Below are 26,615 nucleotides of genomic sequence, written 5' to 3'. Positions count from 1 at the left end.
CCTTTCATTTATCCCTATATGTCTATTTTTTTTGTCATATTTTGAGCACATAAACTAAAAAAAAAGCTAACAGATTCTTCACCACTAGTCAGTCATTTATTTAATGGCTACAGCGGTGTGAAAACTACTCAAATGTTGTGCCATATAAAGTACAAAATTTCAAAATATGGTTGACTCCCCCAGAGAACAATAAAATGTCACAACACACAGAGGACATGTTAAAATAAATATTTAATATTTTATTATGACAAATATTTTACTCAAATATCAAAGAACATGAACTATATTGACAATTAAGTTTCAAAAACAGCACGCTGTGAAACAGTAATGCATATTTCTTGGACGGTCTAACTAGAGCTGGAATAAAAACTAGCTGGAGCTCATCATGTGTGAGTGTTCTTTATTCAGAAGTCATTGTCGCTTTCCTCAAGCAGGGGGGGCCTCATACCCCCTCTTGAGGGTCGAGGACCCCTGGATATGGGGTCCTCCAAGCTCTCGTCCTCCAAATCCTTGCTCTCCTCCTCCTCACCTTCGTCATCTTCCTCATCATCCTCGTCGACATCAATCTCACTATCTTCAGTCTGGGAACAGCAGTGAATAATGACCACAACAATCAGAGTCCAGTCCAGTGCACGACTGAAAATATTTCCAACACAAAACGTGAAACCACAACAGAAATCGCTATGTTCATCAGAAAAGGGATTTGGGTGTGGGGGGCATAACCACGTCCATGGCTCGTTTAAAGGGAGCTCCTGCAGTACATGAAAAATCCACCCTGTAATCCAACTCAGACACACCATCATAGTTAGAAAATGAAGTGGTTAAAATCTTCTCTGGATGAGAAACAGTTCTATGCCTGTAGCTACATCAGTGTGCAATGAAACAATGATTTCTTTCCCTTCTTTGGTCTGCCTTTTGCCTTCTCACTTATACACTGTATCACACACCTTACTAGTGGTATGATACTAATGTGTGTATATATATATATATATAAATGTTTTAAAAAGGGCTTTAAAAAGGCTTTGGACCCACTTCTGCTTTTCTATCTGGAGTAGCTTGAAAATAATCATCAGGCTATGTCATGTGGGATATTCCCTACTGTATGAGGATTTGAGAATGGATTTTTCTTTTAGATGCACGAAGAGGAAAAGGGGAGTGAACTAGATCTTGGTCCGGCACAAACCTTTCCTTTCCGGTGTTTTTTCTTATGGGGGACTGATGTTCTGGAAACAGCTAAAAGGGCCTTAGATAACAAGTTGGAAACCGAAAACGGGGAAGAAACTGATCAGAGATTGAACAGGAGAATCAGCTAGAAATGACAGATAAAGGTTAAAGTGCAAGTCATGAGCAGTGAGCACCATCTGGGACACCTGCAAGCCAAAATCAACACAAAAGAACTCAAGTATAACTCAGCAAAAGAGGAGAAAAAGAAACCGAGGAAGTTAAAAGATTACTAACCTCATCACTGTCACCACCCTGCATGTTCCCGATGAAACGTGCTCCTCTGCCTAAAGGAGGGACACAAGGAGGCAATGTTCAAGGAACGTGAAAGGTGTTGTTATTGCATGGCTTGATGTTCTTTGGTTTTTTGAGAACCAATCAGTGTCTACATTAAACACTGCAACATGAATGTGTGTGAATGTTTGATAGAAAGCACTTAGACACAGTAAACAACCAGACCATCTACTTAAATAATGGCTTCACTTTATGCAGGTGAGAATTGATCATAACATGGATGTGGCTATCCCCAGTCTGCATACCTGTCATGAGGCCATTTCGTGTGAGATGTGGCTTAGCGGGACGCAATTCCTCCATGTCACTGTCTGAACCTTCATCCTCGGGAACGTCTATGTCCGAGTCCTCGTCTTTCACTGTAGACGACATGTCGTGTGAAAGTAGTGTAAAAAGTTATAGAAAGGTTTGGATGGGATTGTGCGACAGGTTTTTGTCTTTAACTCTGTGTGTTTGTTTATCTTACACGAACTCTTCATCAGCTCCCTTTCCTCTTCTCTCAGTTTGCTCTGCATTAACCTCATAGTGTTTTCAGCTTCCTGCAGTGGAGAAAGAAAATAACATACAGACATAAAGTTTGCATGTGCATGACCGGGACAAATTAACAACCTGTTAAAGCAGATGTATGAATGTTAGTCATATATAAGGAATTTTATGGGACATTCATTTGTAGAACATTTGAGAAAAAAAGTTTTGCATATTGTATATTCACGCACCTCAAACCTCTCCTGTTCCAGTCTGTGGTACTCATTAAGCTGAGACTCCAGAAACGAGAGGTTTCTGAACTTCTCCACGTAGGTCTCATAGTGTTTCTGCAGATCTTCCTCGATCTTCTCGTATTCATCCATGAACGCTGGTCTAAGAGGTTAAGGAAGAACAATAACCTGTTTGTCTAAGTTTTGTTTAAAGACTTGTTTTTAGTTGAGGAGAGAAAACTTCATACCCACCTGACACTCTGCAGGGTCTGGAGCCTTTTCCGATTCCTCTCCAACTCCTGCTTCTTCTTTTCTATCTTGCCATCCAGAGTGGCCTCATCGGAAACAACGTTATTCAGCATGTCTTTGGTCTTATCCACACTTTTCTTTAACACAAAGACATAGCAACAAAGTCAGCATTACGGTACTTGGGAGGTATAAGCATGTCCCCTGTGAACTTTGAAATCTGCCACCAAAATTACAGACCAAAACCTCCTTGATGGCAGCTCTCAGGGCCTTTTCAGTCTCAATGATCTCCAGAGGTCTGGCAATGGCTGCACTTCTCATTTCCTGTGAGCAAAGTGAAAATAAAGACAGCAAAGTGAACCCCTGTGCTACTGAATGATGTCTTTCAAAGAGACAGCCCTATAATTGTACAACTATGTTCATCTGAAATTATATTTACTGTAAAAAAAAAATAATGTTACTGAGCTCACCAGCACTCAGATTTGAACAGCTGAACATTAAAATGTTAGTTAAGTTAGTCACCGTTTCTTAAAATCATATCCATGTTTTCCCCTCACCCTTAAGTCCACCTCCTTCCCCAGTAAGTCATATAAGGATGCTCCTTTGGACGTGACCTCGGACGCCAGCTGCCGAGCTGCTTTAAGATCTGAAATCTAGAATAAAGACAACGTGAGAGCTAATCAGAAAGTTTTTTTCCTCTACCAAGGATTTACTATAATATTCATTTTTAAAAATAAAAAATAACAAACACGTAGAAAAAGCTATCTCCATGTAAAAACAATGTTTTAAATGATATAAAGCAAAGATTAAAAAGTAAATAATATGGTTTGGGTAGATTAAAGATACCACCTGGTTATTGTACAGCTTGATTTATAGCCTTGTAGAGCACACACTGCAGAAACATCCTTGTTTCTATTTATACTTGTACTCTTGTTATTTTTGCGGGACGGTGCATAGGATATGGGACGAAAAGCACAGGTTAAAGTGTTGGATATACATCCGTATACAGAGCTGTGCAAAAGCCACCCTTCATTTAAAAATATGCTTTAACCAAGAAGCCAGCCCTTGTTAGGATTTTCAAAAGTGGTCTTGAGACCTTTATAACTAAGAGTCTGTCGCAAAATATAATACAAAAAATGTCAAAGACAAAAACACTGTTTGACAGGCATAAAAAGGATTTTTGCAACAACAAAAGAACTATTAGTTGAAAATGTGCCATATCTAAGGAAACCAGGCCAACAGGCCTAAAAAAATAATTTAGGCCAAAAAAGGTGAACAGTGTCTGAAAGTTATGTCCTTAATAAGAATAAGAATAAAACAAAAGAAAATTCAGCAAAGACATGATACAAGGCCTGAGAAATACATCTGACCCTTCAGTAATGCAGCTATCGTTTACCAAAGCTTCAGTAAGAAAAGGCTGAAGCATAACAAATTACACAAGAACTGCACTAAAAAGTAGTGACAACAAGTCTTATGAAGCGAATCACTGCCAATATGTTCAGGGGTTATGAGAGAGGTACAGCAGTGTCTACAGCCATGTGTAAAACACTGTAGAGGCTCTGTCATGGTTGGAGGCTGCATTTCAGCCAGTGGTGATGTGGATCTTGTCAATATTTATAGTAAAATGGGAACAGAAAAGAACCATCAGTTTTTGATCTGCCATGCAACACCATCTGGAAAGCATTTGATTGTCAGCGCCTTCCTTTTTAGCATGGGAATGATTTCAAACACACTGCCAGTGTAGAAGAAAAACAGAGGAGCACTATCAGACATGAACTGACCTTCCCAGATCCTCTATCTCAACATTATTGAAGCAGTGTGGAATCATCTTGCCAGAAAACCTAAACAAAAGACAGCCAGCATCCAAAGCAGAGCTTTGAATGTCCTTCGAGGAGCTTGGAGAGCTATTCTTGAATTTATGGTTCAGCAGGGAGCGCGTATTTGCAGTCCCAGGATGACCCGTCTACCTGCAGAGAGCTTTGTTGTTGATGGAGACAGCCTACAAAGTATGTGGTGCAACTAGTCTGTAGGCAATTCTTGTTTGTTCTGTTGTTTGTCCATCAGCAGTGGAGAAGAGTGAAGTTGTAACATAAAAAAATCTGAAGTGAAACCGAGTGTTGAAAACAATGAAACGTGTCCACTACAGCTGCTGTCTGTACTTCTCATACTATATATTTTTTTTTTAATATTTGAAGGGTTTTTTTTGCGGTTCTCACATTCCCTTTGAACCCTCCTGTTGCTTCCTTCCCTTTTCTGGCCAACTTGTCAGCCAATCAGCATTCGACAGATACATAGGTCATTCGATCTTGGACTGCATAGGAGCACATCTACAGTAGACAAAAATCACTCTCTGTCAGAACAGAAATGTGGAAAAAGACAGGCACATTTACAGGACTACAAATTACACTTATTAGCCATGGATTGGCCCTCCCAGAGCCCGGACCTCAACATTATTGAAACAGTGTGGGATCGTCTGGACAGAAAACCGAACAAAAGACAGTGAACATTCAAAGAAAAACACTGAATGTCCTTCAAGAAGCCTGGAGAACTATTCCTGAGAATTACTCAGAAATTAGAAGAAAACTTGGCTAACGGAGTTCAGGCTGTGTTGAAGAATAAAAGGTGGTCACACAAAATTAAGCTTGTTAGAATTGTACAAAAAAGATTTTTGCACAGCACTGTATGTCAGAGCTGGATACAATTTAGTACTAAGACTCAATCTTAAGGAAAATTAAGACAATCTGTTGCTTCTAACATTAATTATTCAGTTAAAGTCAAAACCTAAGTATCTATTGTCTTACATTTGTGTGCATGGTGATTCTATCACAATACTTTGCAGATGAACAGCTTGGAAAATGTTTGGAAGTGACTGCTGGTGAATAGAGTCTTAACCAGCCATGTCTGTGTCACCAATTCACAGTTGTATAATAACAGAAACATAAACGCAAGTAAATGCAAAAAGCTGAATTTATCCTGCACTGAAGCACAAAAGGTAATGTAAAAACACAACCTACAGCCCTGTGCTGTTCATAAGATTAAAGCCATTTAATTAGTGTTAGCCACATTAATTAGACAACGTGCTAACACTGACAATTTAATACTTGTTGTTGGGACCTGAATGTAATACACAGCATCCTCAGAACATTTAGCAGACTTTGCTCATCGCTGAGACATTTTACAGCTGCAGTTAGCAGAAGTGGCTCTGGTGAGGAAATAAGAATGGCTGTTTCATTCTGAAACACTGCATATATGGTGTTTGCTTTAATTTATCTTGGTTTCAAACACTTCCCCAAATTAAATGTCACCCAGTGCCAATTTTCTTTTTTAAATTCCACAGGAATGAGAGTCTCATAATGTAAATAAAGTATGTGACTGAGGATTTAGTAAAACTGGCATAACATTACACACAGCGTAGTTTGCACCTCACCCGAGAGCCAAGGTCAAACTTGAACTTGCTGTTGTCCTGCTCAACTTTGTCTCCCAGAGCCATCTGCTTGGTTTTCATAGCACTGTACAGCACTGAGGTGATCTTCAGCATCTCTTTCACTGCATAGCCGTCAGCCTGGTAGAGACGCTTAGTGTTCAGCTTGATGTGAGCCTTTGTTGCCTGGAACACAAGGAGACACTGTTTAAGATGCAGTAATAACAGACGTTCATTTGCCAAGAATAAACTCTACAGTCTATAAAAACTTTCAAGAATATGTCACCATGAACTGGGCCACAGCCTTGATGAAGAATATCCTGTCAGCTTCTGTGTCCACATCAGTAGGAACATCACTCTGAGGTTCGTATCTATGTGGATGAAAAGAATGAAAGGGGGCAAAAGGCAAAAAAACCGCAAAATATATCAAGGTATCCTCCACTAGAATCATGATGCTTTAACATGGCTGTGTCCAAATACAGACAGAAAAATGTGGAGGACAGAACAGTGGCAGTATTATTTAGATAAACAATGTAACTTTTTTTTAGGCTCGAGCATACCTCTTCACAAGCCATTTCAGGATTTCTGCCACAAGAGAGAAATTTGGAGTCCTGAAGTTCTCCATAGAGATCAAGCGAGGATATCCCAAGGCCCTCATCATTTCTGTGAAATCTGACACATAACATAAAACTCCAATTAACTTCTCACTCAGTTATCTTCTTAAAACAAATAAACAAACCAAAAAAAGTGGTCACTACAAACAGCGAAGAGCAGACAGTAAACATCACTTACTTCTTAAATCTCGGAAAGACATTTTCAGCCGATTGCACTGTGCGCCAAATCTTAGACCACTTTGTCCTCTAGCAGGAAAAAAAGAAAGAGCATGTGTTAACAGCAGACGAGCTACCGGCTGTGCACGTAGGTTTATCTTCGAGACTGGCAGGCTTTCAGTGAGAATTTAGTGTTTGGGGTTTATTAAATTAGAGCTGACGTGATTATCATTCACGACATGAAACTTTGTGCATATCAGCAGATGCTAAAATACAGACTTCAGTCACTATTTAAAAAAACTGTAATACCAACTGTGATAGAATCACCGACGATTTCCCCGCTGATTTGTATTACCGCACAGGACACCGTATGTTATATGTGAACCCTAATTTTGGTGTAGTTTAAGGAGCATGTTTATGACTACAAAGCATAGCTAGCTCGTAGCAGGATTTAAGTGAGTAGAAAGCCATCGCTTTTTGTCGTTTTTGGCTAACCTTAGGTTAATCAGTGAAAAGACAGTATATATTTTTTCAACGATGAAGTTATCTGTTATTAAACGTAACACGTCGTGTTTCAGGCATCATTACCTGTTCTAGTTGTTCCAAGCTAAGTGATCGGTGGCCGCTATGAGAGACGGTCTCTATGGAAACCAAGATCTTCTACGGAAGCTCAATACACTCAAAAATACTATCTGCGATAAAATAGCTTACGCTACTGTGGGCGGGGGAGGGGGGGATACTTCTCGGTGTGCATCGCCAATACTGTGCTGTAAAAGTAGGAGTAGTGTACACTTGTTTTACACTACAATAAGTTTTTAAAAAAGTTTTTAGTTTACACCTTTTATGACTATGTTTTCTATACTTTTATTATCTTTTTTTTTTTTTTTCAAATTACACTTATAAAATCTATGTTTCCCTCGCTGTTTGCAAAGGTTGCACAGGAACTAACCAACACAGTGACTGGGAAGAAAACGAAAAAAACCAAACCAAAACCAAAAGAGGAATGTATAAACAAGAAACAATCACAGGGTATTAGAAAAAATATTCACATAGATTATTGGTTTAAAATGTGAAGAAGTTGTATATTTATACTCTGCTCTGTGGGCAATAGGATTGTTACCAGTGGGCAGGATTTTAAGAGTGTTCTACAATAATTCAAAGAAACCAAAATCATCATTGAAACGTTTCAGGATTTTGCTGTTCTTGGGTTAGAAACATTAGAGTAAATGGGAGAAACCAAGAGAGGATGCGTTACTTTCAAGGGGCTATATTTATTATATGCTGTTGCCATTCAACCCTAAGCCTTGATATTATGTCCAAGAACTGTAGGGACATCTGAGGTGTGCATTTTAGGTTGATGTCAAATCCACAATTCCACTCTGTACAGTGGAGTTGTGTGCCATTGTGGCACAACTGTAAAAAATAAAGAAATAAATGGAAACTTTCTATGTTCTATAGTGAATAAAATGTGGGCTTATGAGATTTCCAAAATCATTGAATTCTACATTTTACACAGTGTCCCAAAACATAAAACAAAGCCGATAATTTGCATGTTAATACCAAATCATTTGCCAAAAACATAAAAAGGTGGGTGTATTAAAAATATATCAAATAAATACTTTGGTTAAAAGCGACTATTAATCCCCAATTAAAAGTTTTTGAATAAAAGGTAAATGGAAACAGGCACTGGAGAGAAGTGTTAATCATTTGGCAAAGAAAAGAACATTGTGGTTAGTAAAAATGACAGATTGGACTGGGAAGCACCCCCCATAGTTTAGGCTACATAACTGTAGTCATTGGATTTTTACATTATATCTGTAGAAACCTAAACTAAACTTTCAAATATAAAGTGGAAAACACAGTATTTGCATCTTTAGTTGAACGTAAAGCAGCACAGGATGGAAAAAGTCAAATAAAAAGTCTTATTGAAATGTGGAAGAGTGCATTTTTCCTGCATTTGTGTGAAGTGTGTAGAGCAGGGATGTCAAACTGATTTTACATTGTGGGACATGTGCAGCTAACTTTGATCGTAAGTGAACCAAGTGAAACCAGCGAAACTCCCCTTTCTGTCATTGTAAAGACATTTAGGTAAACATCTAAACCCTGAATTATCCTTATATAGGAAATGCATTTCGTATGTTTCGTCCATGATTAAAGGTGTAAAATAGTAAATACACCGCCCTTGAAAAGTTATTTTATTTGATATAGATTTCTATAGTACATATAGTAGTTACTGGAAAAGCAGGAACTTTTCTGTCATTTATCTATGACAAAAGTGTAGCATGGATGGGTATGAGTGAGGAGTTTATCAATTAAAAAAGCTGTAAAACTTGTGAAAATACAATCCAAAATCTATGCACTCCTTCACATTTTTCCAAAGCATTCTGGTAGACTTTGCCGCTCCGATTCTGACCCCCCAAGCCCTGTGTTTGACGCCCCTGATGTAGAGGAAATCTCTCTGTGAACCAATATTTTTGATTTGACGGATTGTTTGTTTTTTCTGCAGGGTGCATTATCATTATCTGTGGATGTGTAATATTTTTCTTCTTCTGACTAAAGTTTAACAATCTCAAACATCACTTTAGTCTTTAGTAAAACACCAAAAAAGATAGAAAACGTGTATCAGCAAGGGCATTCAGGACAGTGCAGGGAACCAATCTGAGATTAGAGCAAGCCTCTTCCAGAAGAGGGCAGTAGTGAGATTCAAAGACGCTAGCTGGCCGCTAAACCCCCAGAAGAAGAAAGAGACGCAGAGCATGATGGAGCAGACCGGCGAGGCCCATCATAACAAGAACAACTCGTCTGGCAATGAACTTCCAGCCTGCGGCCTCCACAGTAAGCGCCTGAAAGAGCTGGAGAATGCCGCCCTGCAGACCACTTTAATATCACGGATGGAGACCGAATCGGGGGCGGACGGCGGGAGCTGGACGGAGCAGGAGCCCGGGGAAGGCGAGCAGTCGAACGTCTTGTCCTTGAACCACCGGTCCGGCCCTCCGCAGCAGCCTGGCGCGGATACCGAAACCGAGGAAGCGGAGCCGGATAGAAACGTGGCCAAGGAGCGGGTCGAGGAGGAAAGGACGCTGACGGACCATTTGAATAAACGACTCCTTTCGTCGTTTCTGGAAAAGCTTAACGAACGGGACCTGGCGCTTCCCGGTGTGCAGCGCCTGGACTGTGCTGTAGCCGACGAGGACTCTAACAGGGCTGCCGATGAGTGGTGAAGAAACCCAGTAGCTCATGCGACAACATGGAGGCGTTTGAGGGATTCAGGACAAACGTGCACGGAAGCACAACCTCACCGCTTTAAAGACTGAACTGCAGTCATTCCTGCCAGCTTATCGGAGTGAAGTGTGACGAAATATGTTTACTTTTGTAAGGCCACCATGGATGAAAGGTTGATTTAAAATGCAATAAATGAAATTACTGTGTTATAAGCACTTTCGTTCTCATTGATTTGTGTGTAGTTGGCAGCCATGATGGATGCAGTCATGCGTGTGTGTGTGGGTGTGGGTGTTTTTTCTTTTCTGCATTTTTTTTAGTGACTGTAAATGATCAGCAGGGGTCATCATACACAAAACAATCCTCTTCAGCCTGTTTCTTACATTCGTCTCATTTTTGAGAATAAAGTTTATTCATTTAGTTGTATATTTATTGCACACAAGATTCCAGAGGGACACATCTCACAATAAATATCACTGTTCGTGTCAATACCACGACCCAATAAATACCCAGCAATAACAGTTCATTTTCTGTCAGGAGACTTTAGGTGTGAATGCAGTCACAGGTGTTGTGGTGTGGATTTTTTTCTTATCTGCTGTGTATTTAGGGTGAAGTGTGAAACTGACAGTACAAAGAGGGTGCTCTGTGTTGTGCTAATGGGGTGTGTTCGTAATGTTGCATGGCAGCAGAAAACAAGTGCAGCATAATGAAATAAAGCTTAGCTCCAACCTCTGAGGGGATTGAACTGAGGAACAGCTTGTTTTACCCCTTTATTTTTCTTGTTTACACACATGGGGTTACTTTTGCATCTAAGGTTTTCTTTTTATTTCTCAGATGTCTTTTTGTATAATTGTGTAAAATGGATCTTAGCCACTGAGCCATTGATCTTTGTTTATTTAGAGGTACACCTGCAGTCCACAGTTAAGTAGAAAATCATAACTGGTACATTATTAAAGGGACAAATCCCCTCATTCTTTAGGAGGAAGTTTTAGGCAGATGTTAAATGATTGCTGAATGAGGAAGCAAGGGTTGAATTACAGTTTAAGCATACCCTGTGTACCTGCCCACATGTCGGTTAATGCTGGTTGAAGTGCAGGTGTGCATTGTTAGGAATATGGAACATACCAGAATGAGAGTTCCCATGAAAGAGCCTTTCATCACCTCTGATAGTCTGTACTTATAGTTTCTTGGCACAGGTGTAACTTAAAATATGAGGCAGACTTAGAACCAAAATATATAGAGAGAAACACTTTGAAAATGAAAACAACACCTAAATTTATTAGTGCTGATAGAAAGAAGATAGCACCGTGATGTGTTCCAGTGGGATAAGTAGTCTTCTAACAGCTATAGACTGTGCAGTGACTTTATTTTCTGCTGTCTCTTTGGTCTCCTTCCTTCATGCGTCCTGCTTGTCCATTGTCATCAAAGACACACACTGTAGTTCTTCTGACACTTTGTGTCCCTCCTGAAAACAAAACAACCACAGTTAGAGAAAAAGTTTAAAAATAAAGCAAGAGGCTGACACAAATCTACAATAATGCCTTCTTTATGCACTAACTTTGTTACACCTATTCAACTGCTTTTAACTAATGTACAATCAGTCAATCAGGTAGCAGCAGCTCAATGCATTTAGGAATGTAAGCACAGTTAAGACGACCTGCTAAAATTCAAAACAAGCATCAGAATAGGAAAGAAAAATGTTGTAGTGTCAGGTGGTGTATTTCAGAAACTACTGATTTGCTGGGATTTTCCCACACAACAAGCTCCAAAGTTTACAGACAATGGCCTGAGAAAGAGTTCCCCCACTTCCCTGGGGGAAAGTGCTTTGATGATGTCAGAGGTCAAAGGAGAATGGCTGGCTGCTTTCAGCTGATAGGAAAGTGACAGCAACGCAAATATCAGTTGCTACAACTAAGGTTTGCAGAAGAGCATCTTTCAAAGCACAACACAGCAGATGGACTACAGCAGGAGAAGACCACAATGAATACCTCTATTCCTGTCAGCATAGAACAGGAAACAGCCTGTAAATTTGCCCACCAAGCTTAGGCAATAGAAGATTAAGAACAACATTCTGCAGCTTCTGCAACATTCAGATTTTAGTGTCAGAATTTCGTGTAAACAACATGAAAGAATGGATTCATCCTGCTTTGTACTGACAGTTCAGACTTGGCGTGTAATGGTGTAAGGACAAGAATATTCTTGTCATGTTTTGGGCCACTTATTACCAACAGAGCAACGTCTAATCCCCACAGACAGCCAGAGTATCGTTGCTGATCAAACTGACTTCTTGAATGTGACAGTGAGTTCACAGTGAGTGGCCTCTACTGTCATAAACATAGAATAAAGCACCTTTGGGATGTGGTGGAAGGGAAGATTTGCAGCAAATAATCTGCAGCAGCTGTGTGATGCTGTCACATCAATATGGACCAAAATTTCTGAGGAATGTTTCCAACACCTTATTGAATCTGTGTCATAAAGAATTAAGGCTAGTGTGATTAAAAAGACTGACCTAGTACTTCCAAGGTGTAGCTAACAAAATGGCTGAGAGTACACACTTAAAATAAGGAAAAGTGAAAACTTCTTGGACAAGAAATCTTTAACAGACTGATCATAATTTCTGTGTTTACACTAACACCATATTCCATATTCCACTTTGAAGTCACGTGTTGAGTTATAAAGCAATAATTACCTTTTAAAACAGATTAATTAATAAATTAATTTTCTTTTGTACATTTTCCCGTGGAAATAACACAAATGTAATAAATGAAAATATAACTGACATCTGAGTGGGAAAAAACTATCCTTTGAACCCCCTTTACGTGTTCTAACAGTATTTAGGGCTGCTGTGCACAGTCCTGGTCCTGGTTGTGCACATGGACTATGGAAAGTACAGTCATTGACTGTGCAGGACAGTCATACAGGACTTACTCTGTTTTTAGGGGAACCCTCCACTTTCTTCTTTTTCAGGTCCCACCATAACAAACCTTCTTTAATGTTCTCCCTCTTTGTTGGGCCTGTGTTGAGAGAAAAAGAATGGCATAATATGTTTTAAATGCACTGTTTGATTGCTTTGGCATATCTGAAGCGTGTGCACTTTTATTATCTTGAAATCAAATAAATGTGAATCAGCAGTTTTCCAAACACAATAACAGCTTTTTACCTGTTGCGTAGCTCACAATTACACCGACAAGTACAACTGAACTAGTTGCCATGGCACCGAAGTAGAGGTAGGACATGGAGTAGAAGTTTAACAGGCCCCTAGTTTTGGGAAAAACAGGGTAACAACTATTATTATTACTATTATTATTATTATTATTATAAACTAGCATGTACGTTTAAGCCTCACTGAACTCACTGACCCCTGGTTATTAGGGCGAAGCCGGGTGGAGACAGAGCGCTGGTCCTCGATAGGTATGCTACTCTGGGTGGTGTTTATGGATTCACAGGAACCTGCTAAGCTGGGCAGGACACCCATGGTCTCCTCACTGGGTGGATACAGAGTTGAACCTACAGCTAGCCACATAGAGACAAGGAAGCCAGCTAATATCCCCGTGAATGCCCCCTGAAACACAGATAAAGCAAATGAGCATCCATGGCCAGCTGGTTTCTAAAATGTTTACCTGTAGCACAGTGTCGCTGTGAAAAACAATAATGGCCCATGTGAGGTAGCACACACTCCACGTCAGTGGGACCTCCATAAATGTAAGGAATTCAGAAAGTAAATATGTGCACTGATAAATATCCAGGGAAAGTTGTCTGGCTAACAGAACAATATCAAGGTGCTGTGTCAAGAGCGATAAGTGTGAACTGCTTTTTAACTGTTTCACTATTAAACGAGAGCTCACAAAGTTACTGCTTTAAAATGTTTTATGTGACGTCTCACAGTGGTGTTAACAGTAACACAGATTCATCGTGGATCTGTGACTAGCACCCAAGTCTTCCTTAATAGATAGAATAAAAAAAAAATCTTCTTATGTGATGTCTACATTAATACATGGCAAACATTCAAGTTAATAATTGTTACATTTTCAAGAAATACGTTTCAAAATTTCCATCGAGTATTATGCAATTTAGTTTGAGACATTCTCCTGATATTTTTAGATTAAAGAGAATACAATTCAGGCCATTGTTTAAGTCGTTTGGCTTTTACCTGTGAATTTAATCTAAGTACATGTGCTTCTTGGAAGTATTTCTAGATCATTTCTTTACCAGTCACTCACCAGTCTGTTTGCTGCTGGGAAAAATATTCCCAAAATAAACACTCCAAGTAATGGGCCGCTGACCACACCCATGACAGTAAATGATCCCTAAAGAGAGAAGATAAATGGTATGTTCAAAAATCAACCCAAAAAACTTTGTTACAGAGTACAGTATAAATCTTATCTGTAATTAGTTACTCAGGTCTTACATCTCTTACATATGCACTGCATGCCTGAATTATGGTGCCCATGTGAGAAAAGCGCATCTAACATTTCTGAAGTTTCAAAATACCTCCTGCTGTGTGTGGCACATCTGAAACTGCAACTTTTACACAGTCTTCCAACATTATCGGGGTTTCATGTATGACAACAACAATAGTTGTATAACAACAACTATTGTTTTATCATTTTTGTTAAAAATGACAAAAATCTTTGGTAAAATGATTGATTATGATATTATTACCTGAAGAACTCCCCAGTTCACTAGGGAGGAGAGCGCAGCCACCGAGATACAACCACCGCCATACAGGAGTGCTTAGAGAAAAGGTTCAAAATGCATTATTGCTGAATATGACTTATTCTAAGAATCTGGGACTAAAACATTACAGCAGTAAGTGGTATAGTCAGCCTACACAGTCCTCTGGAAACCAGCATCAGTTTCTTCTGTGTCATGTCAAGCAGATAGGGGTGCAGGATATCCTCCATTGTCACCGCAGCCATGGCATTGATGCTTGTGGAAGCCGTACTGTTAAAAAGAGGCTTGATTAACATTAATCTCATAGCGGCAGCTCACGGGTTATTTGATGATTCTTTCTTGTGCATAAAAATGTGTAATATGTATGTATACAGTATGTAAAAGATGTAACATGCATATGATGAATGTTATATGTTAACAGAGGATACGTAGTTTAGTCTGATATTTCCTCACATTCACTTGAAGACTGAAGAGTTTTCTGTCTTTAACACACCTCAAATAGCCTTAAACCATCACACAAGTTAACAAATGTCTCAAGCGAAGTTATTTATGCTGGCTCCTTGTAATGTGAGGGACATACCTGCTTCAGGTAAGGTTTAAAGAAACTTAGATTTGGATACCTCAAAGTCCCGCTGTATGCACAGGCGAGGAAAAGACCTGGGAAGCCCGGGTAATTTTGGAATATGTCCAGCACAAAGTACGGCATAAGCTTCATCAGATGAATAAAGAGTAAAAAAACCAAAAAAAAACCCCAACAATAAACAGGTACATACTGGCATGTAACATACAAGCATACCAAAACACACTAGTTATTAGGGGTATTCAGTCTTGGCCATATAAAGGCCCTGCTGAGCTAACAGAAATGTCCATATTTGTTTGTTTGTTTTTTTCCTTGTACAATATGGATATTTACTGTATACCTCAATATGCAACCAAGTAAAATATTCCATTTAGCCATTAGCCTAACTTAACAATAAAATGAGCTAAGAACAAATGTGTGCATCTCAAGAAACATCTTAAAACTGACTCATTAAATATTTCGTTGCTCAGTACAAAATGAAAGTAATCTGATTACCAGGTCAGGTTTAGAAATCCTCCCAGACTTCAGTGGATCACACGTGTTGTAAAAAGCAAACATGACGATGCCACAGGTTGCTGCACTGCTCACAATGAGGCACAGACCCACTTGGTTCACAAACAGTGCCCTGAAAATGAAACCAAACATGATGACTGTTTCCACTTCCTACTTACTGGTGTGGGAAAAGTGAAAAACTGTTATTATAAATTGTAATCTAAAACTTGAATTAGATATCCATCTATGCTTGGAAGCAAATTTACATTACAAAGAATTGCTGGTTAATACATGGAGATGTTCATTGTCATAATAACACATTCCTTCTTAAGTGTAATCAGTATATTAAAATATGTACATGCAAATATCATAATCGATGGATATGAAATGTCTGTAGGACAACAATGCTTTATAATGTCAAGTGCCTATTAAGAAGAACTAGTGCCTGAACTATCAGACCTGGATAGTCCTCTCACTTTGAGAAAACATGAATGAGGACCACAATAGCAGACACCTGGTAACAGGCACGTGCAGAGGGGGGGGCTAGAGGGGCTTGAGCACCCGCCCCTTTCCTGATGGGTGCCCAAAGTGCCCTTTTGTTGAAGCAACTTTTAAATTTATTTTATTTATTTTTTTGTGTGTGTGCGTGCGGAGTCCTGTCTGTGCCCCTCAACAATAATATTTAACTATTAATCACAGTTTTGCTAAATAAAAGGATCTGGCTTGCATCAGTCACATGATCACATTTAACCAATGATCGCCCTTGACGGCAGAACGCGCTGGTTACGAGCCGGGAACGAGCTCACAAAGAGCACGCGCATTTTTTGCGGTCCGGAGCTGCAGGAGAAACAAGTTAACTCAGAGACACAGACTGATGCGACAAAACCAGTAAGTAGGTGTACAGCGTACACTGTAGTGTATAGCACACAGGAGTATTGGCTTATTATGTACACGTTGGTAAGTTGTCTTGTTGTAACTGACGAACTGAAACAAACGAGCGTGCTGTGTGTGCAACAGCGCGACAAACATTACCTGTCCTTTTATTAACTGCACATGTAGTGCTGGTCATAGCTGCTGGCTACCTGTGTAAGGCTGTCATGGGTCTGTAGCTCTGTCCACCGTTTTAGGGAACATATTTAGTTTTAAAGTATTTAGAACATATTTAGTTTTAGAGTAGGTTACAGAGCTTTTCCTGCCTTTCTGGGGGGATTATATTTCACTAAAAAACGATCTAATATGCATGTCCACATAATTATGCATTATTATAATTATAATATATTAAAAAACACGCAGTATTTTAAAGAACATACATTAAGAAGCAGATTATATTAGATTTATATTTTAAATAAGACAAAATTTGGATTTTACAGCAGTAAAATTATTGTATCTCTACAGTTTAAAAATGTAATAAGCTTTGCCCCTGCACAGAGTGGATAGTGAAACAAATGGAATCATCATAAATACATTATTTCATATTTATTACTTCTCCCTCCTCATTGCTTTATTATTTTAGCTCTAGTAATAAATAATAATGTAAGGATTCTGGATCAGCACCATGATGCCCATAGTATATACAGTATTCTGAAGAAGGTCTAAAATGTCACTGTGTGTGCGTGCATGTGTGTGTTTTATGTATATGGATTTTTTAAAATTATTACTCATGATATAACATTGTCCAGACATGGCTGGTAAGGACATGAGGAGGAAACAGTAGGAGCTGTGTGAGGCTACTAAAGGCAGTGCTATAACATTTTTCTGTCATCATTTTATTATAGATTAAGTGCAAGAGTTGTTAGGTGTGGATAATTAAATTATAGTTTAATGCAATAGCAAGTTGTGCCTTGTTCTCAGATAGACAGCAAGTGGAGAGTGATATATGAAATGATGGGATGGAAGGAAGAAGAGAAGCAAAGAGTGATTCACAGGCAGAGCCTAAATTATTTCTCACAGTTTTTTGTGTCCTTATGGTTCCAAGCGCTGTCACCAATCTTTGCATTTTGTTATTATCTCATGATACTTATTTAATCAGCTACCATCTCTCCTATGGACTTTTTAATGTCTACAGTCTCAGATCAACACAGCCCTGCCCTCCAGCACTATCAGCAGCAACCCCTCAACAGCAACATTGCACCCATCAGGTAAAACATCGGCTATGTTTGCTTTGCCTTGTTGCCCATATTAGATTCTTGATGAATGTGTGTTGTTGTTATTCAGCCTGGTTCAATGTGCCCCTTTTTAACTTTGAGCACCTGCCCCTTTAAACCTCTCTGCACGGCCCTGCCTGGTAAATAATGATACTGTCCTGAGGGAGTCACTGTGAAACAATCTGCCTTGCATCCATAATTAAAATACAAAAGAACAAGTCTTCTTATTAAAGCTATTTTAAACCATTAGATAAATAAAGATGTCAGAGCTTTCATGAGGATTTTAGAAGACGAGGCTATTCAGTCCAAAGTTGGAGAGTTTTGAAAAATCTGAAACAGGGAAATGGCACAAAAGCAGTCAGAGAAGCTATTGTAGCCATGTATACATGGCTACAATAGCATCTATGGTCAGCCCATAGCACCAACAGCAAACTGGCCTCAGACTGGCAACATTTAGGCTACAGGTGTGTGAGACAACCATGTTGGGGACATCCCCTCTGACTGACGTCATGCAGAGCCAGTCTGAAGCCTGAGCTCTTGGCTCATGGGGTTAGTTAAACACATGCTGACCTTATTATTTGAAACTCTGACTGACCTCTTCCTTGTCTTGTCGCATGGCTTTTCAGTGGTTGGTTACGTTTCAGTTATTATAACTGAAACATAATCAGATTTCATGGATACTATGCTTGTGTCATAGTCTGTCTGTTTCAGCATGTAGGTGTTCACTCACCACTGGGCCGCTCTCTCTGATCGACAGGAGATGTATCGCTGGACTTGTGCTTGGTTCACTCCGTACATGGACAGCCAAACCAATGCACCCCCAACAGAGAGGCTCCAGAATGTGTAGCGATGCCGTGGGTCAAAGCTAAAACTGTGGAAGAGCCAAGTAGCATTGGCAGTGACTTGTTCAGTCTTTTTGTATCAAGATGTAGTCACACACTAATGTACATTTATAAAGACATTCATAATTAAAAATGTTTTTTACTCATTAAAATTAATGCGTGATCCATTGTTTGCAATCCTCAGTACTTGTGCCGGACCACCAACCAGAACTGTGCCATGGATGTAAATGGCCACAAAGCCCAACAACATGACAATGATCTGGAATACATCAGTCCAGACCACTGCTTTTATTCCACCCTATACAGAGATGAGAGGAGACAGAAACAGAGCGTGAGACAAATGTTTGCACCTTAATAACTTTATGTACAGAGTTAAAACTTAATACAAAACCTGAAACACGATGTCAGCTGAATGTTTGTGTTTTAATCTCTGATTTAAGTTTACTGCTCTGTGTTAGATATACAGTAACAACATTTTTATTCTCAGAGAAGTCTGAGGTTAAAAGACATCTACCACGAGAAAAAACATCCCCCAAAACCAAAATAATCTAACTGCTAGTTTTATCTAGACAACTTACTTTGCATTTTATTTTTGTTTTGCACAATAAATTAGGCATCTTATTTTGAAATACATCCTGCACAAATGAGCCAACAAGGCAATTTTAAATGAACACTGAACTCTGAAACAGGTGGTGGTCTGATGCTGCATGCTTACTTGTTTGATGAGAACATTAAAGCAGTCTTCTTACCAGTGTGGTGTACAAGGTGCAGATGAGCCCAGTAGAAAATAAGGATGCCCATATGTTGAGTCCAGTAGCTAAAAAAACAGTGAATGAAACAACAGCTTTATTTGTAAACTACAAGAACCAGTCATTAATAATGTGTGAAAACCATCCACAAATTTATGGTAAAAAAGTAAAAATTATTTCTGCTACTAATTCAATTCAAGTTATTTTATTTATACAGCGCCAAATCACAACAACAGTTGCCTCAAGGCGCTTTATATTGTAAGGTAGACCCTACAATAATACATACAGAAAAAAACCCAACAATCATATGACCACATATGAGCAAGCACTTTGGCAACAGTGGGAAGGAAAAACTCCCTTTTAACAGGAAGAAACCTCCGGCAGAACCAGGCTCAGGGAGGGGTGGGGCCATCTGCCACGACCGGGGAGAGAGAAGGAAGACAGTACTAAAGAACTAAAGTACTAAAAGACGGAACTAAATATCATACATACAGTAATTAAATTTGCCTTCTTGAGTTTTGAGCAAAGATACTTAATTAAAAAGTTTCATAAAAAGTCAGTGCAGCAGGTCTTAGTGTCAGGTTTAATGTCACCCTTTCCTATCACTGTTCAGATATTTCTTATCACTGTTTAAACATTCATTTTTGTAACACATATTTCCCTTAAGTTTATTTCACACATCCTCTTCTCAGAAATAAACGGTTTAGCTGAGTCAACACTGATAAGGGGCAAAACTTCTGGTGCTATAAATACACACGTGTTCTCCAGTATGACAAAGTGTCAAATAAATGAAAATATCCTATGACACCAGAGGACCATGTCTAGACCTTACCTACCTTGATTCAGAATTAAAGCTGGCGCGTAGATGACAATCCCTGTGTAAAGCAGCTGTGAGAGAGGAAATTCAAGTAAAGCAGCAAAAAGGTGATAAACACTGGGTTAAAGGATTGAAGCCACTAGGTTTGTCTGAAGATGAATAAATATGAGAAGAATTTGAAAATAAAAAATGTCTTTGTGAGCTCCAAATTCTTCAATCCAACAGAGAACATTACATTGTCTGTCTTACCGTGGCAACGAGAAACTGAATGCTCCCCAGCAGCTGCATCCCTCTGCCAAATCTCATCCTCAGATACTGTGACAGGCAGATGGTCGGTGTTATAACCTCATCCTTCTTCACCCCCTATATTCACCATGTTTGAAGGACTACAGGCACCTTTCAACACTTGGTCAGATAAATTCTATTACTTCGCTGTTTATAAATAGATTTTCATGTTTCGTTAATTAAAATCCTCAAATCAAACTATTTTTATTATATTGTTCTAAAATTAGCAGCCACTCAATCATCAGTGGCAAATAAAATTATTGATCCTGTTACTTTGATAATTGCACAATGTAATGCATATTTATAAACTTTTGAATTTGTTAATTTTTATTTGTTAATCATTGCAATGAGATCATATGAAATATAAGAAATATGTGATTTAATTTAAAAAAAAAACCATACAAGATTTGCAATTCATAATGAAAGTTTGTTATATAGACATGTGACATGCCAGGGATATTTCCATAGCAATTTATCTTAGTGTGAAAGGGTTTCACAGAATTATATTACATAGAATCATCTAAATAGAATTATGTGCATCATGAATGAATTAAAACAATTCAGAAGACTGAAATATACTCATTTTCTTCATAAAAGAAATGAGGCAATGACCGGGAGGAGATTAGAACCTGATTTGTGCTGGTGATGCCCAGTCGAAAGAAAACCGGCAGGAACAGGTAAGCTGTCAGCAAGGAGTTGATGCTTTGTCCGAGGCACATGTAGAGGAATTTGAAGCCATAGCGAAAACCTTCAGAAGGAACACCCAGAACCTGGACTGCTGACATGAAGCTGGCACAGAGAGACAAGCCAACAGGAATCGCTGGCATGCTCCGGCCCCCAGTGAAGAAGTCGTCAGCAGTTGCTTCTCTTGGCCTTTTCTTCAGGGCCTGGAAAAGTCCTATCGCCACAGAAACCAATAACATGGCAGCAAAGACTGCATAGTCAGCCAAGACAAAACCTGGTCCGGATGGCTCACTAGCAGACTGGTCTTCCATTATTGAGTTTGAGAATCTCAGCCCTCTAGATTTCTCCACAGTCAGGATGTTTGGTGGATCTGTCAGCGGGAATTAGATTCAATTAGTAACCAAACAACTCCTGAAGTTTGAAATAGTCATTTTAAATTCATATTAATGTATTTTAAATATAAACACTGTGAGAATTCTTAAAGTCAACTAAATGCAACATTTTTGAAAACTGATTTGGGTGACGGCATGGTGGCACAGTGGTGAGCGCTGTTACCTCACAGCAAGAAGTTTCCTACGTTCAAATTCATAATCTGGCTGCTGCCTTTCACTGTAGAGCTTTTGTGTTTGTCATGTGTTTCTGTGTGTCTGCTTGGGATCTCTCCAGGTAGTCTGGTTTCCTCTTACAGTCTAACACTTGCAGTTAGTGGGCTGGGCATAATTGGTAATTCTAAATTGGCCACAGGTGTGAATTCTCTATTAGCCCTGTAACAGAAATGCAAGCTGTGCAGGACCTGGCCCCTGTCGTAGCAGAGTATAGGATGATCAAAGTCAGATAAGTGTTTCATGTGTCACCCTCTTGCATGAACGTGAAATAAAACAGGAAACCACATGCAGTTTGCTGTGCTTAGACTTGTGTTTAACATGTTGTGAAATCATTTTAACCAGTCTTAAGTTTTTACACTGTTTACAATGCGACAGCATCCCACACACACACACCTGTAAGTCACCAGGTTGTTTAAAGCAGGGAGCAGCACTGTGCAACGGGAGGGTACTCCCAGCCGAGCAATTACGGCATCGACCATAACCTGGTAATTCTTCACTCAACTTACACCCCCATGGTGAAGAGGAAGAAGGTGATAAGAGTGTGGTCTGAGGACTGCAGTGAGGCCCTGCACTAAGGAACTATGCAAGCCACACTGCATCGGAGACTACATAAGCTTCTGTGTTGAGAACACTGTTTCTACTAGTGGTGCAACGGATCACGGTTGATCTGTAATCCGAACCGATCCCACTCCACGGTTCGGCATGCACGTGATCCGAAGATTCGAAAAAGAAGAAAAAAGTATGTGTATGTTGCGTGTGGTCAGTCTGTCAAGCGATAGCTATGGTCAGCGCTAGCGGTCCAAGTGGAAGAGCAGAGGAGTTTGTGGTATTTAAGCAGCCCTTTGCTGCCCAATCTGACCAGGCTGAAGCTATTATAAAAGCTATTGGGGTGTTTAGCTGCAGACTGGAGGCCGTATTCTGTTGTGCAAAACAAGGGGTTTAAACTGGTTAGTTAGTTAGTTGATGCATTGACACCGTGCAGCCCCACGCACGGGGTGATCCGCGGTAACTAGTTAACGGAGATTTGCCGCGTTAATGCAGTTATGGCATTAACGCCATTTTAACGAGATTTACGCTGACAGCACTAGTTTAAACTATGATGAACGTGCTTGAGCCACGCTATGACAGTCCGTCGCGCGTGACAAGATCGCTCCAAGCATGTATGAGCAGGAAAAGTTTAAAGTTGGCTCAGCTGTCCCAGGCTCAGCCATCTTCTGTTGCCCTCAGTACAAATGGGTGGACCTCGAGAAAAATAGGGTCAAAATTCGTACTTGTAACTTGAAACTTGAGTGCAGTTTCACACGTATTTTTTTGGCTAAGTCCACACACAAATCTTTTTTACGCACACACAAATTCTTTTTACACATACAAATCCTGATTTACAAGTACAAAATATTTATGACCACAATTTGAGCCCATAAGAAAGCCTTGTACTGCCCTATATTGCATCTTAATTTGTTTTTATATAATTGCGTGGAATGAGTCTTGAGTTGAATGTTTTTTAATAGGCAAAAAATACTTAAATAAGTATATACACAATACAATACACACCCCTCGTCCAAAGGCAGCCTGTCACAACACACTCCATCAGGAGATGGACCCCAGAAAAGGAGGATGCTCTAAGAGACTGCTATGACACCACAGACTGGGATGTGCTTCTGAGCCCACGTGGCGAGGACGTAGAGGGGGCGACACACTGTCTGACAGACTACCTCAACTTTTGTGTGGACACGGTCGCCCCTGCTAAGACGGTACGGTGTTATTCTAATAACAAACCGTGGGTAACACAGTAAGTCAAAGCTGTCCTCAACATGAAGAAGAAGGCTTTCAAGAGCAAAGTGAAGGAGGAGATGAAAGCAGCACAGCGGGAGGTGAAACGCTGCCTGAGGGAAGCAAAGGACACCTACAGCAGGAAGGTGGAGCAGAAGTTGGAGAGGAACAATATGAGGGAGGTCTGGAATGGTGTGAAAACCATCATGGGCCACAACACCAAGAACAGCACAGTGGGGGGGGGGGGGGGGGGGGGGGGGGGGGGACTGTGGAGAAGGCAAACAAACTCAACAACTTCTTCAACAGGTTTGACCGGCCCACAACCCCCCCACCCTCACCTTTACTACAGAGCCCTCTCCCCACTCTCCTACCTCCCTTACTTCCCCCCCTTCCTGACACTATGACACCCCCGTCCTCCAACCCCTCTCTCAACAGCAGGACATCTCCCCCACCCTGTACACCTCTGACTTCTGCTACAACTCTGAATTATGCCATATTCAGAAGTTTGCAGATGACACAGCCATCATGGGGTGTATCTGGGATAATCAAGAAGAGGAGTACAGAAGTCTGGTGAGGAACTTCGTCACATGGAGTCACACAAACCAACTAAGCTGTAGTGCCTTTTCACTTCACTGTGCAATACTTTTAGTGCAATGCTTTTAGTGCAATACTTTTAGTGCAATACTTTTAGTGCAATACTTTTTGTTAATAGTCAGCGGTGCAATAGACTTCAATACTTGAAATGTGCAATTCCCTTGTATTCTTATTTCTATTTATTCTATTTATCCCTTTCATATATTTTATTTATATATGTCTCTGTATTTATATATGTGTATATATATATATATAATATTCTGCTCACGTTCTGTAACTTCTGTCGGTGCTGTGCTATTGGAAACCCAATTTCCCAGAGGAACCCACCTGAGGGATTAATAAAGTTTTATCTTATCTTAGTTGAAATTTACTTGCAAATTTCCACAACCCTCTATCCATAACACGCTCTAGGCATGCGTATACATAGAACCTCCGCTACCGTTGTGTATATTTTATTATCTTATTTGTTTTGTATTTCTTGACTTTATATTCTAGTATTCTTTAGCTATCTATACCTGAGCTGTGGTAACGAGCAATTTTTCCCACCGTGAGATCAATAAAGTCTTGTGTTTCTTATGTTATCGTATCTTATATATATATATATACATATACATATATATACATATATATGCACACACTCACACACAGACACACAACTACTGAGAAGACGGCATGATCGTTAACTGCAGGCAGATGAAAAATGACCTTTGAACCATGTTGGTTCCATGTCACAATGAAAAGCTTTCATTGTGACATAGTTTGAAAATGAGCTTTGTTATTTTGCAGAACTACACAAGGGCAACACTATGTTCTTATACTAGTGTAATTTAATCTACAGCAAAATTACAAATTATAAGCACTCCTTATAATAAAGGTTAGGGCATGCATTTCCCTAACAAACAATCAAATAAAATAAATACTGTTAAACAAATCTCATCAATGCTTGATTTTAACCACAAGCAATCTTTATCAGTATTAAAGGCAAACAATATTGTTTTCCTAAAACTGGACATACAGTAACTTATTGCTTAGACTACAAACTTTCCTTAAACCATGCTGAGAGCTCAAATGGATCTAAAAGATGCTCGTAGTGCTTGGTAACAAATGATGGATGTCTAGCTATAAGGATGTAGTCCCTAAAATTGACTGAGTATACTCCTTTAGGACTCATTTTTCCAAAAGATTGAATCTTGACTTAAAAAAAACATAGAAACACATATTTTCATTTAACTAAGTGTAGTATTGCCAATTATCTATTATACTTGCAAATCTGGATCTGGAGTATTTACACCTAATCTATAAATGTATTTTACCCCCATTTGCAGCAAATTACTAAGAATATTTTGATAGGAAAATGCAAATTACTTAAAAGTACTCGTGGCTGGCAATAAGGCAGCTTTTTATTGGAAAATCGGACTAAAAAAATTTAACCACTCACCACTGTTACTCCATGCAGTTCAGCTGTGTCCAGTCACTGAAGGAGGAATGCACTGTCTGCCTTCTTAAGTCCTCTGCAGCTGCAAGCACGTGTGTAAGTGTGTGTGACGCCTGAACACATCACAAGAAGCTCCATGCACGTTTGTGCTCAGGTGTGTGTGTGTGTGTACATGTGTCCATGGATGTGTGGTTATAAATGTTTGCATTTGTGTGTGTGCTTATGAGAGATGGAGTCAAACTGATGGGCAGTGTGGAATTTGGTATTTGTTAATGTGACTTTCAATTTCTCAGTTAATAATTTGGCTGATTTGTCTGTTTATTTCTGGGTATTTATCACCAACAGCTTTAACTGACATGGAAAGATTTTAAGTACATAGATAGACTGGAGTATAGGATCAAGGGGACAAAAAGTAAACTTAAGATAAAGGACTTCATGTAAGGAACTGGCTCAGAAATCACAGCTACGAAATCACATAGCATTGCTATGAAAATTAACATCACCCTCAGATCCATACTTCTGGTCTTTAGTAACCTGCAATTGTTGTAAACTCTGTGCAATACATTAATTTTCATGAAGTTAATCTTGAGTAAGTGAGTGAATGAACTTCAGAGTTACTGCTGTGGAAATCTAGAGATTAAATAAGATGAGTGTAACCGGTGTGATCCTGCGTTGTGTCTGATAACTGATCAAAAAAAGGTAAAAGAAAGAAAGAAAGGCCTCCAAGTAAATCATTTGCCCACTCCAGCTCCTCTCCCACAGGGGAATTGTAGAAAAGGGCTGGCATTTATTTTTACGTTGAACATAAAGTATGGATTTACACGTAACATATTTGACATAAGATAAAACAAAAACAACAACATGAAATCCGACATACCTGATCAAAAAAAGGTAAAAGAAAGAAAGAAAGGCCTCCAAGTAAATCATTTGCCCACTCCAGCTCCTACGACCAAATACAAACAGTGGGGAAGAGGGTTAGCTCAACCCACCACAACTTCCAAGCTAGCATTTATGGCGCCTAAAACACATTTATAATACACACATACTACACACTTATAACATCTAACAAAAACAGGCTTAA

The 26,615-nt window shown here is 39.4% G+C and overlaps 2 protein-coding genes and 1 long non-coding RNA gene across 5 annotated transcripts; 1 reads left to right on the top strand and 2 right to left on the bottom strand.

Annotated features, from left to right (window-relative positions):
• Positions 1 to 284: 284 nt before the first annotated feature.
• On the bottom strand, positions 285 to 7,319 carry ift38 (intraflagellar transport 38). Of its 3 annotated transcripts, none has more exons than XM_006792007.2 (13): positions 7,233 to 7,312; positions 6,667 to 6,727; positions 6,435 to 6,546; positions 6,161 to 6,245; positions 5,881 to 6,060; positions 3,011 to 3,106; positions 2,694 to 2,777; positions 2,460 to 2,593; positions 2,229 to 2,370; positions 1,979 to 2,051; positions 1,761 to 1,871; positions 1,459 to 1,508; positions 285 to 581 (listed from the first exon to the last, which is right to left on the bottom strand). In XM_006792007.2, the coding sequence occupies exons 2-13, from the start codon at positions 6,686 to 6,688 to the stop codon at positions 405 to 407; spliced, it is 1,266 nt and encodes a 421-aa protein (XP_006792070.1). In that variant the 5' UTR covers positions 6,689 to 6,727; positions 7,233 to 7,312; the 3' UTR covers positions 285 to 404. The 3 variants fall into 3 exon arrangements, with proteins under 3 accessions (XP_006792070.1, XP_006792069.1, XP_006792071.1); XM_006792006.3 differs by having other exon boundaries at positions 286 to 581; positions 6,667 to 6,734; positions 7,233 to 7,319; XM_006792008.3 differs by lacking the exon at positions 7,233 to 7,312 and adding an exon at positions 7,140 to 7,206 and having other exon boundaries at positions 286 to 581; positions 6,667 to 6,734.
• A 3,542-nt stretch (positions 7,320 to 10,861) lies between these two features.
• On the bottom strand, positions 10,862 to 25,585 carry slc5a5 (solute carrier family 5 member 5). The gene is made up of 16 exons (XM_006792009.3): positions 25,538 to 25,585; positions 21,076 to 21,500; positions 20,411 to 20,476; positions 20,181 to 20,232; positions 19,345 to 19,412; positions 18,739 to 18,893; positions 18,484 to 18,624; positions 15,613 to 15,742; positions 15,158 to 15,246; positions 14,695 to 14,807; positions 14,526 to 14,596; positions 14,084 to 14,170; positions 13,223 to 13,425; positions 13,024 to 13,121; positions 12,792 to 12,877; positions 10,862 to 11,328 (listed from the first exon to the last, which is right to left on the bottom strand). Exons 2-16 carry the CDS (start codon positions 21,439 to 21,441, stop codon positions 11,260 to 11,262), a joined length of 1,794 nt encoding a protein of 597 aa, XP_006792072.3. The 5' UTR covers positions 21,442 to 21,500; positions 25,538 to 25,585; the 3' UTR covers positions 10,862 to 11,259.
• On the top strand, positions 16,407 to 18,791 carry LOC148098630 (uncharacterized). The gene is made up of 3 exons (XR_015720702.1): positions 16,407 to 16,497; positions 17,675 to 17,747; positions 18,511 to 18,791. It is a non-coding gene; the product is annotated as an uncharacterized LOC148098630 (long non-coding RNA).
• Positions 25,586 to 26,615: the final 1,030 nt, after the last annotated feature.

Source organism: Neolamprologus brichardi, chromosome 15, assembly GCF_056152115.1.
Source record: "Neolamprologus brichardi isolate AB-2024 chromosome 15, ASM5615211v1, whole genome shotgun sequence".
NCBI classification, from domain to species: domain Eukaryota; kingdom Metazoa; phylum Chordata; class Actinopteri; order Cichliformes; family Cichlidae; genus Neolamprologus; species Neolamprologus brichardi.
Note: the sequence above shows the minus strand (reverse complement) of the source record. Positions and strands in the feature narration are given on the sequence as shown.